Genomic DNA, 11380 nt, shown 5'->3' on the forward strand with positions numbered 1-11380 from the left:
GAGGTTTTTATGTCTCAGTGAATGAACAGTTCACCATCTAAAACTCAACCGTGTAAACAACACCACACCATTGACATTCCAGCTCTCCGCACAAGCCAAGGGTGCACACGGGCCAAGGGGGGAGAAGTTATACAAAAGGTGATTCATAACAGAAACAATGTGATTCTTCCACAACAGCTGGTCTATTTAAACACCCCGATCCCGTCCAAGTGCTGTCGATCATTTACAGCACTCACTGAATGAGATCATTTGTGGCATGTGAGAGAAGCCGATTTGCAAGGAAAGTATTCCAGCTTCAGGAAATGGTTAAACTGTGAAGCACAGGATCGAATGCAAAAAAGTCCCTTCACCCTGAATGAAGGGGCAGATTCAACCAAGAGGAGAAAGAGCTTAAAGGCAATGAGAGGAATTAAAATAGGAATCCGGCTGGTGCCCCTCTCACTTGCACGTCGGTGAGTTAATTCTGTAGTCAGAAAGGTTAACAGCCGAACTGTTAGATTTGGAGAAGGGAACTTCTGGGCTACAATGGAATAAACTATAATCATATTACAGCCCACTTGGCAGCAGCTTCCCCTGCCCAGGATCACCAAACAGAGCAAATATGAGTCAGTGTTTGAATGTGGTGGAGCTGCAGGATATAAAGACTGATCTCTGCGAGGAAAAGGCAGAGCAAGAGAGAGAAACAGCTCCTTCACTCTGAGAAAGCAGCCGGCTACTCCCACAAGAGGCAGAATGAAATCCTTCCTCCTCACCATAGCTGCAGTACAGATCCTCCACTGCTCAGGTAGGTACTGGAGGGAGAGGGACACCTCATAAAGCAGCCAGTTATTGGCAGTGAGATTCACTCACTGAGATCTTACCCCTGTGGGAAAAGAATTCACTGAAGGATCTCAGAGCTGCTGACAATTTATGGAGTTGAGAAGTGAACATTGACGGGATTGTCCCGGAGTGTTTAACACAGCTTTCCTTTCTCTCCCCGCAGGAGTACCGAACCCTGAGGACGCTCTTCGGGCAGCAGTTATGAAGCTGAATGAAATAAGTGAGATCAGTCATCTCTGCCGCACAATCAGCAGCACAGTGACAGATGTAAGTGTGTCCTGGTCTCAGTGTGTTTCACTGTCTAACGTCTAGCAGAATATTCCTGAGTGCAGTTAGACAGGGATTATTAAACAGGAGCAGAATATTCCATTCCACTCACACTGATGGGTGGGGAGGGGGTCACAGTTTAAATCCTAATTCAGCGTTGGATTTTGGAGGGAGGGAGATATCGAATGAGAGCAGCTGTTGAGGTGAGATTTGAATTGTATATTTGAGTAATCACAACAGAATCTCAGCCCTTTTTGTGTTTGGGAAATGAATTCAGGGGTAACTATTGAAGAGGGGGTTTGAGCTCCTGCCCCCCGCCACCCCCCTCCCCGGGGAGGCCCGGCTCCCCGCAGGCAGGTGCCAATGCAAACAGGCCGGGGCAGGATGATGCCCCCCCATGGGGCAGGGAGTGGGCACCAAGCGGCTGGGCAGGAGAAAGGGGCAGGGTGTAAAGATCCTTTGCCTGGGCTGGAAGAGCCATTTGGGTTCTCAGTGCTCCACAGGAATATTGGGGATCACTGACTACCCCAGGCCTGCCCCTCACTCACACAATCCTCCCCCTGACCGAAACGGGGTCCTCAGCCCCTTCAAAAACCCCCACAATCAAACCCCCCCCCCCATCAAACCCCCCCTCACTCAAACACCCCCCTATCAAATCCCCCCCCAACTCAAACCCCCCCACAATCAAATCCCCCTCACTCAAACACCCCCCACGCAAAACCCCCCCATTCAAACACCCCCCACGCAAAACCCCCCCATTCAAACACCCCCCACCTCAAACCTCCCCCACTCAAACACCCCCCATTCAAACACCCCCACCTCAAACCTCCCCCACTCAAACACCCCCCATTCAAACACCCCCACCTCAAACCTCCCCCACTCAAACACCCCCACCTCAAACCCCCCACCACTCAAACACCCCCCCTCACTCAAATCCCCCCCTACTCAAACACCCCCCTTCAAACACCCCCTCACTCAAACCCCCCATCCTCTCAAACCCCGCCACCCCATCAACCCCCCATCCACTTAACCCCCCCCACCCAATCAAACCCCCCACCCACTCAAACCCCCCCACCCACTCAAACCCCCCCCCACCCACTCAACCCCCCCCCAGCCTCTCAAACCCCCCCACCCACTCAAACCCCCCCCACCCAATCAAACCCCCCCACCCACTCAAACCCCCCCCACCCACTCAAACCCCCCCACCCACTCAAACCCCCCCCACCCACTCAAACCCCCCCCCACCCACTCAAACCCCCCACCCGCTCAAACCCCCCCCACCCACTCAACCCCCCCACCCACTCAAACCCCCCCACCCACTCAAACCCCCCACCCACTCAAACCCCCCCCACCCAATCAAACCCCCCACCCACTCAAACCCCCCCTCCCACTCAAACCCCCCCCACCCACTCAAACCCCCCCCCCCACCCAAGCAAACCCCCCACCCACTCAAACCCCCCCTACCCACTCAAACCCCCCCCCCCACCCAAGCAAACCCCCCACCCACTCAAACCCCCCCCACCCAATCAAACCCCCCCCACCCAATCAAACCCCCCCCACCCACTCAAACCCCCCCTACCCACTCAAACCCCCCCCACCCACTCAAACAGCCCCTCCCACTCAAACCCCCCCCACCCACTCAAACCCCCCCTCCCACTCAAACCCCCCCCACCCACTCAAACAGCCCCTCCCACTCAAACCCCCCCCACCCACTCAAACAGCCCCTCCCAATCTGTCGGACTCCCGCCTAATCAAGCAAAACCCAAACCGTTAAGAAGGTTAATGGAATGTGATCCTTTATTACGAGAGGAATTGAACATAAAGGTAAGGATGTTACGCTTCAGTTATACTGGGCATTGGTGAGACCACATCTCGAATACTGTGAGCAGTTTTGGTCTCCTTATTTAAGGAAGGATGTAAATGCATTGGAGGTGGTTCAGAGGAGGTTTACTAGATTGATACCTGGAATGAGTGGGTTGTCTTATGAGGAAAGGTTGGACAGACTGGGCTTGTTTCCACTGGAGTTTAGAAGAGTGAGGGGTGATTTGATTGAAGTATATAAGATCCTGAACGGTCTTGACAAGGTGGATGTGGAAAGGATGTTTCCTCTTGTGGGTGAGTCCAGAACTAGGGGCCACAGTTTTAAAATTAGGGGTCGCCCTTTTAGGACAGAGATGAGGAGAATTTTTTTCTTGGAGGATTGTGCAACTTTGGAATTCTCTGCCTCAGAAGGTGGTGGAGGTGGGGTCACTGAATATTTTTAAGGCAGAGGTAGATAGATTCTGGTTAGGGAAGGGAATCAAAGGCTATCGGGGTTAGATGGGGATGTGGAATTTGAATCACAAACAGATCAGTTAAGATCTTATTGAATAGTGGAGCAGGCTCGAGGGGCCGAATGGTCTACTCCTGTTCCTATTTCTGATGTTCTTACCCCATCAAACACCCCCATCCCATCACATCAAGTCAACCAATACCACGCACCTCCCTGAGTGCTGTCCCCCTATCACCCCACCCCACATGATGACCCCCCCCCTTTCCCGCCACCCCCTCCATCACCACAGATTGAGCTCGTTGCTGATTGGATGGGCCCCTGGATGTTCTGGAGCAGCGGCAGACTCCCTGGATGAATGGGTGCTGAAGCCCAACAGATGACCCAACAGACAGCCCAGTAGACAGACCAGCAGACAGCCCAACAGACAGCCCAGCAGACAGCCCAGCAGACAGTCCAGCAGACAGCCCAGCAGACAGTCCAGCAGACAGCCCAACAGACAGCGCAGCCGAGAGCCCAGCAGACAGTCCAGCAGACAGTCCAGCAGACAGCCCAGCAGACAGTCCAGCAGACAGCCCAACAGACAGCGCAGCCGAGAGCCCAGCAGACAGTCCAGCAGACAGTCCAGCAGACACATGGCCTAGGAGCAGAAAACCTGTCCAAATTGCAGAACTGACCCCTGGTCAGAGATTTGAGCAGGGTGAAAGATTCTCGGTTTGTTGCTGTCTGCCATGGTAGTTTTGTGAGGACACCACAATTTCACACAGTGCAAATCCAGCAGGATATTGACAAGGCGCTAATGTATCCGCTCTCATGATAGGGAGCCAGTTATTCAGGAAGCAGGACATTTTCCCTCTTATATTGCTGGGCGTCATGAAGCTATTAATGTATATAATGTTATTGGAAAATATTTTTCTTTTAAAATAGAGGTTTAGTCTGTGTGTGTGTGTCATAATTGGATTAAAGCCAGCTAGTCTGGGTGCTTTGATGTGGACTAGTTTTAGAGATGTGAGAGAGGTTGAGTGTATTTCCATTTTGTTGAATAGAGCATTCAAGAAGTGGGGTGAAATCTGGCACCTAGCTAGCAGAGACCAAGCAATATGTTTATATTATTAATAAAATTGGTACTTTGAAAGGGGTTTTATTGTTAGAAGAGGCTGGTGACACAATGAGAATTTACATTCAATCAGTGGTGATAGGTATAACTTCAGTAGTTTTCGGGTGTGCAGGGAGAGGCAACGTGAGATCAATAGGCAGCTGTAAACCTCCAACTGGCCCCACAGTGAAAAAACCTCATTCCAAATTTGTCAGGTGAAAATGCTTTGCCTGGTGTCTGGTTAAGTCTATGGGTTGCTGTTGCCTTAATGGAGATTAGTTTGGGAATTTGTTATAAGTTATGATAGTAGTAATTTGTAACTATGTGTATGTATTTAATGTGTTGTAACTTAATAAAATGTTTCATTTAGCTCAATATAAAACCCCTGGTGGTCTGATTCCTGAATTTAGAGTCGCATCTCAAACATACCACTCAAAAATATAGGTTATGACAGTTGTTTAAAGGAATTTTTAAATAACTCCACCGTTACCGAAAGGCTGTCACATAACACTGGGTATGACAGGGCTGATATATCTCATAGCACAGCCCAGAGCACTGCTTGAGGGCTTCCCATTGACATCCATTTCTTCGTCTAGCTTTCTCCCACAGGAAAATTCTCCTACAACGTGGACTTAGCATTTTCTGTCAAAGAAACCATCTGCTCCAAAAATTCTGGGCTTGAGTTCGACGATTCCAGCTGCAGTTTCCGGCCTGTAAAGATCGCTGTGAGTACCGAGTTCATGAGAACTTCACTTCTTCACTGGTGCTGCAGGGCACTAGTGAGTTACTGTCAAACTGACTCCAAGTAATGGCAAGCGCTGTTTCTCAATGCGAGCTCCATTTACCGGCTGTGTGTTTATTTTAAACCAGGGACTCGCCGTGTAAGATCAGCAATGTATTTTCTTCATTATGGAGTGAATGAATAGTCTCATTCACTCTGGGGACTTGTCTTACCAGACAGACTTACTACAGTAACAGGTCCAGCCATTCAGCTTTCATGTGAAGCTGAGCTGGCTTTTCTGGGCGTTGTGAAGAGCTGGGATTCAGAGTTTGAAACCTGTTGACCTCCTGGACGATTTCTGTTGATCCAAAGTGGTGGTGGGGGGTAGTGGGTGAAGGGGCAACTTCCAATAATCTGTCACCATTGGGTGTGCTGGTGAGGTAGAATAATATTCCTTTCAGAAATAACTCAGACAAGTCAATGAGGTCTTTTCAATGTAAGTCTCAGGGTTAAAGGTCCTGTGCCTTGCCCCAACCTTCTCAAGGGTAATTAGGGATGGGTAATAAATGCTGACCCAGCCAGTGATGCCCATGCATCATGAATGAATTTTATGAAAGGATTTGAGGTTGTTAAGTGCATTGAACAATTCTTATGGATTCGATTTCTTATGTTTGAACCCTGCAAACTGTCCACAACTGGAAATTATCGCTTATTCCTTCTACCTGGTAGAACAGGCACAGTAATTCATATCAGTGGAAGATTAAAAATCCACCCAGTGGGTCTGGAGCGATATCGAGAGGTCACAGTGTCCTGGGTAACATGAATCCCCTTTTTGTGCTCAGTGCCGCAGTTTTCCTGGGAAAATCTCCAATTTGGTTTCAAGGTTAATATTTTTACTCATTTTTTTTTTGGCATTGTGAAAGCAGAACGTGTAATTGGAGAGCCGTGGAGACCTGAGTTACTTAACCCTTTCACGACTGGGCGTCTGTGACCTGCCTGCTGCTGGTGGTGTTCCATCCTGCCCTGGGACTCCCTCCTGGTAACAGCGAGAGCTGAGGCTGGGAGGAGGCTGAGCGGCAGACAGAGCTCAGGAGGGATTGGCAGGGTTTGTAATGGGCCCCATGCTGTAAATGTACCCCAGAGCACCCGCCCCCAACACCCACCAAGTCGCCTTTGGACATCTCCCTTCCGTCAGTTTTCGAGTGGAATTGGGAGTTGGCGGGGGTGAAAACCGAGTGAGAGGAACTCCCCAGTCCCTCCAACTCGCCGCTTCCCCGGCCCTCCCCCACTACCCTCCCAAAGCACCCACCCACCCACACACGCCCGTGTGCTGGTGATGGGGGCTGGAAGGAGTTAAGATATTTTTGGCAGCAGTCGGTTCAGTTGGTTATGGAGTGGCAGAGCACACCACATGTTGCCAACTCTCCGAAGCCCATGGCTGCCAATCACCACCCCTCCCACCTTCCAAACTCTTCAGTGCACCACCGGAATTATACTGCCGGCTCCGAGGCCTGGCAATTGCCCAGGGTCAGGGCTGCATCTGTGCGGCAAAAGAGAGCCCCATGGATACAAAGGCTGGAATGAAATAGCAGCCCCCCCCACTCCCTCCAGGGGTGGGCTGGGAGGTGCCAGGTTGGGGGGTGCTGCCATGTTAAGGGGCGGGGGAGGTGAGCTGCGGAGAGCTCATCGCCTCCCCGATTTCCCCCGATGAAGTCTGGGCCAGGGAAGATTGAGGGAGGTCCTCACGTAACCGGGTAAGGGTTGCTAAAGGGCCTCAGTCCCGCCATCGCTGGCATTTTACCAGCGATGGGTTGGGAGGGGAGGCACACTACGCGGGCAGGCCATTAGGTATACCCTGGTAGGGGAGGGGTTAGGCACCCTAAGGAGGGACCCCCTCTGGCATCATGTGCCACCCACACAGCAGGTCCCCTCCCCTCTCCCAGCCCTCCAAACTGACCCCCCCCTCCCCCTCCCTCACTGGCCCCCTCACCCCCACTGGGTTTCGGGCCACCCATAGCTGCCCCCACCACTTCCTCCCAGGCCCCCATGCCATGCCAGCAGTTTCCATCACCACTGCCAGTGCGTTGCCAGTGCTGGAGGGCGGCCGGCCTCTCTGATTGGGTGGCAGATCCCGGAGGCGGGGCATGCGCTCAGCAGGACCTGGGGGACCCCCCTGATGCCAGCTGGGTACCCAATTGGCTGGTAATCATGCCGGGTGGCCAGGGTGTGCCCGGGGCAGTGTTGGGGCAAGTCCACTGTGGGCGACCATCAAATCCAGCCCGAGCAAAGTGAAGATAACGAACAAGGAGAGGCCGACTGCCCCATTCAGTCCGTCCACACAACCCTTTCCTAGCTCCACCAAAACTGATTCCACATCAATCTAAGGTCCTCTTTTACCAATGTACTGACCTCGCCCCTTATTAACAGCGCTACCCCACCTCCTTTCCCTTATTGCCTATCCTTCCTAAATGGCGAACATCCTTGAATATTCAGATCAACCAATCACGCTGCTCTGTCAAAGCAACACACAGGGCCGAATGGCCTCTTCCTTTGCTGCGTTTATCACAAAATAGAGACGCTTCCAGCCCACCCGACAGCCATCGTCTGGGAGAGCCAAAGAGCCAGGCAAACACTCAGGCCACTTAGCGGGAGGGGAACTGGAATCCTCCTCCCTGCATCCCAGTTTCTCAAGCGTGGGGAACTTGTCCCCAAGGTTTCACCCTCATTGACCTCCTCCATCGAAGGCCAGGCCCAGCTCCCCTGGCTTGTTCCCAGGGCTGTATCTGAGGAACCCACCAGGCAGTCGGGGTCATTTTACAATGTCCAGTCCAAGCCAAGGGCAGCAGGTTGCAGATTCAGAGTCCGATTGACGAGAGTGTGGCCACAGGGGAAGGATCGCACCCTGAACTAAAAGCAAAATCCTGCAGGCGCTGGAAACCTGAAACAAAAACCAAAAAACCGCTGGAAAATCTCAACAGGTCTGACAGCATCTGTGGAGAGGAATGTGAGTCCGTGTGACTCTTCCTCAGAACTAAAGAGAGGTAGAGATGTGGCGAAATGTATCCTGTTTAAGCGGGGTGGGACAGGTGAAGCTGGGGAGGGGGCAAGAGATAGGTGGAGGCGAAGGAGAGATTGCAAAGGACGAGATAGACAGAAGGTCGAAGGGGTGTTGTATGAATTGTTCATTCAAAGGGCGGGTGCAGACACGATGGGCTGAATGGCCTCCCTCTGCGCTGGGACCATCCTGTGATTCTGGGCAGCAGCCCCCAGAGGGATTTCAGGATGGGATGGTGTCCTTCCCTAACACTGGCCTCTGTTTCCCCAGGAGACAGCTTCCTGTAGGAGTCGAGTGAAGTACTTAGCGGGCGAGGTGTTGGATGTTGACGTGGAATGTCACGGCTTCAAAAAGGCCAAGGACAACGGAGATTCGCCGGAGAAGCTGAGGAATGACCGTGAAGCCTTCCGAGGAGCGAAAGATCAAAGAGACATTTCCCAAGGAGGGAAAGCTCACGGCAAACCCACCAAAGTGGGAAAAGGTCACAGGAAACATCCGGAAAAGTTCGCCATTCATGGACGATCATCGGAACTGATCAACAGCAGTGAAGAGGTGATCTCCCCGGCTCCTGCAGCTTTTCGTCAGGCGATCGTGGCCTGTTCTTCCTCTAGTTCTCGCGTCACCGTGACGACTGTAAGACCCCCCCTCACCCCTCCCCCGCTCCCCGTCCCCCCACCCCCCCTCTCTGGTCTAAAGGTTCTTGTCTCTACTCTAGACGTTGATGGCACACAGCAATTTGGGATAATGTTTCACTCAATGTGAAACACCTTCATGAAATCTCTCAGCAATGGGACATACTCACAGTGACAGTGGCTGTTTAGGAATCCCGCAAGCGATGTCCATCTCAGGAGGTCAGTCCTGTGACAGATCTCCCAGCACAGCCTCGGGGTGGCTGGCCAGGCCATTTTACCCACTGCACTAACAGTGTCCTTGAGGGCTGTGTCTTTATACCCCTTCCTGACCTTGACCCATGACATATAAGGCAGTACCTTAAACCGGACAGCCCGATTGGGTATTAATCCCACTCTGGCTATCTGGGACCACCCCGACATGGTCATATCTCACCTTCAGCAGGGGCGGGGGGGTGATTACAGCCGCACGCCAACAAGGGGTGCGATCATAGTGTCTTGGGGCAGGAAGAAGGTCTTTCGCACACTCCCGGGTGGTCATTGTCTCGTTCAGTTCCTGTAGGCAAATCACCAATCCAGGACCTGCCCTGGTGTGATTGTGTGTGAGTGTGTGTGTGTGTGAGTATGTGTATCTGTGTGAGAGTGTGTGTGCATGTGTATGTGTGTGTGTGTGTCTGTGTGAGTGTATGTATGTGTGATTGTGTGTTTGTGGGTCTGTGTGTGTGTGAGTATGTGTGTCTGTGTGAGTGTGTGTGCATGTGTATGTGTGTGTGAGTGTGTGTTTGCGTATGTGTGTGTGTGTGACTGTGTGAGTGTGTGTATCTGTCTGAATGTGTGTGTCTGTGTGTGTGTCTGTGTGTGTGAGTGTGTGTGTATGTGTGTGTGTATATGAGTGTGTGTGTATGTATGTGTGTGTGTCTGAGTGTGAGCGTGTGTCTGTGTGTGAGTTTGTGGGTGAGAGTGTGTGTCTGTATGGCTGTGTGTGTGAATGTGTGTGTGTGTGGGTGTGAGTGTTTGTATGAGTGTGAGCATGTGTGTGTGAGAGTGTGTTTGTGTGAGTGTGTGTGTGTGAGTGTATGAGTATGTGTGTGTGTCTATGTGTCTGGGTGTCTGAGGGTGTCTGTGTGTGTTTGTGTGAATGTGTGTCTGTGTGTCAGTGTGTGTCTGTGTGTCTGAGTATGTCTGTGTGCCTGTGTGTGAGTGTGTGACAGTGTGAGTGTGTGTGTGTCTGTGTGTCTGTGTGTCAGTGTGTCAGTGTGTGTGTGAGTGCGTGTGTGTGTCTGTGTGTCAGTGTGTTTCTGTGTGCCTGAGTATGCCTGTGTGTCTGAGTATGTGTGTGTGTGTGTATGTGTCTGAGTGTGTATGAGTGTGTGTGTGTTTGTGTGAGTGTATGCGTGTGTGTCTGTGTATGTGTGTGTGTGAATGCGTGTGTGTGTCTGTGTCAGTGTGTGCGTGTGTGTGTCTGTGTGTGTGTGTGTGTGTGTTTCTGTGTGTCTGAGTGCGTCTGTGTGTGTGTGTGTGTCTCTGTGTGTCTGTGTGTCTGAGTGTGTGTGTCTGAGTGCGTCAGTGCGTGTGTGTCTGAGTGTGTGTGTGTCTGTGTCTGAGTGTGTCTCTGTGTCAGAGTGCGTATGTCTGTGTGTGTAAGTGTGTGTGTCTGCGTGTGTCTGTGTGTCTGCGTGTGTCTGTGTGCCGTGTGTGTCTGTGTGTCTGAGTGTGTGTGTGTGTCTGTGTGTCTGAGTGTGTGTGTGTGTCTGTGTGTCAGTGTGTGTGTGTCTGTGTGTCTGAGTGTGTCTATGTGTCATTTTATGTATGTCTGTGTGTGTAAGTGTGTGTGTCTGCGTGTGTGTGTGTGTGTGTGTGAGTGTGTGTGTGTGTGTGTGTCAGTGTGTGTTTAGTTAAAAATGTCTTTATTTTTACAAAGTTCAATATGAGCCTCAGTGGTGTCTTTAGTCAAAACACGTCTCCGTAGCTCCACCTTCTTCCCACCAGGAGCCAAGCTCTGCCCACAACACTCCACCACAACCAGCTTACATTCATTAGTATGAAAGTAATGATAGCACAATTACACGTCAATACAATACAATTCCAGTGATGCATTAGTTTACACCACATGGGAGAAAGAGTAGGAAGGAATGTAACATTTCAGGGCAAGTGGTGTCCAGATCCAATCCTCCCACTTTTTCCACAATCTTTGCCAGTAATCCCCTCTGCGATGCCTTGTCGAAGGTGTTCCTGAAGTTTATGTAAGGACACCTCCACTGCGTTCCCTCATCTAACATGTGTGTTAGCTCCTGGAGGGATTCGATGAGATTTACCAGGCATGACTGTCCCTGTTGTGAAATGGCTGCTGTTTCTAACTCTTTCTCTCTGTCTGTGGGGAGATGCTAACAGCTCTATGATGGCTGCTATATGTTTATCTTGATTTCAGTGTTGGGGTGACTCAGTGCTGTGACTTTATCCCCCGCGTGGTGTATTTTCCAGTGTTACTGGGGAATGTTGAGCTCAGATTAAGGTTGTGCTGGTG

General features: G+C 51.4%; 1 protein-coding gene across 1 annotated transcript; it reads left to right on the forward strand.

Annotated features, from left to right (window-relative positions):
* Positions 1–320: 320 nt before the first annotated feature.
* On the forward strand, positions 321–8860 carry LOC144676205 (secreted phosphoprotein 24-like; the record flags this gene model as incomplete). Its single annotated transcript, XM_078536692.1, has 4 exons — positions 321–784; positions 983–1086; positions 5048–5176; positions 8498–8860. Coding segments are annotated over exons 1-4 (648 nt in total), but the record flags the coding sequence as incomplete, so codon positions are not given.
* Positions 8861–11380: the final 2520 nt, after the last annotated feature.

Source organism: Cetorhinus maximus, unplaced genomic scaffold, assembly GCF_964194155.1.
Source record: "Cetorhinus maximus unplaced genomic scaffold, sCetMax3.hap1.1 HAP1_SCAFFOLD_1422, whole genome shotgun sequence".
In the NCBI taxonomy this organism is placed as follows: Eukaryota; Metazoa; Chordata; class Chondrichthyes; order Lamniformes; family Cetorhinidae; genus Cetorhinus; species Cetorhinus maximus.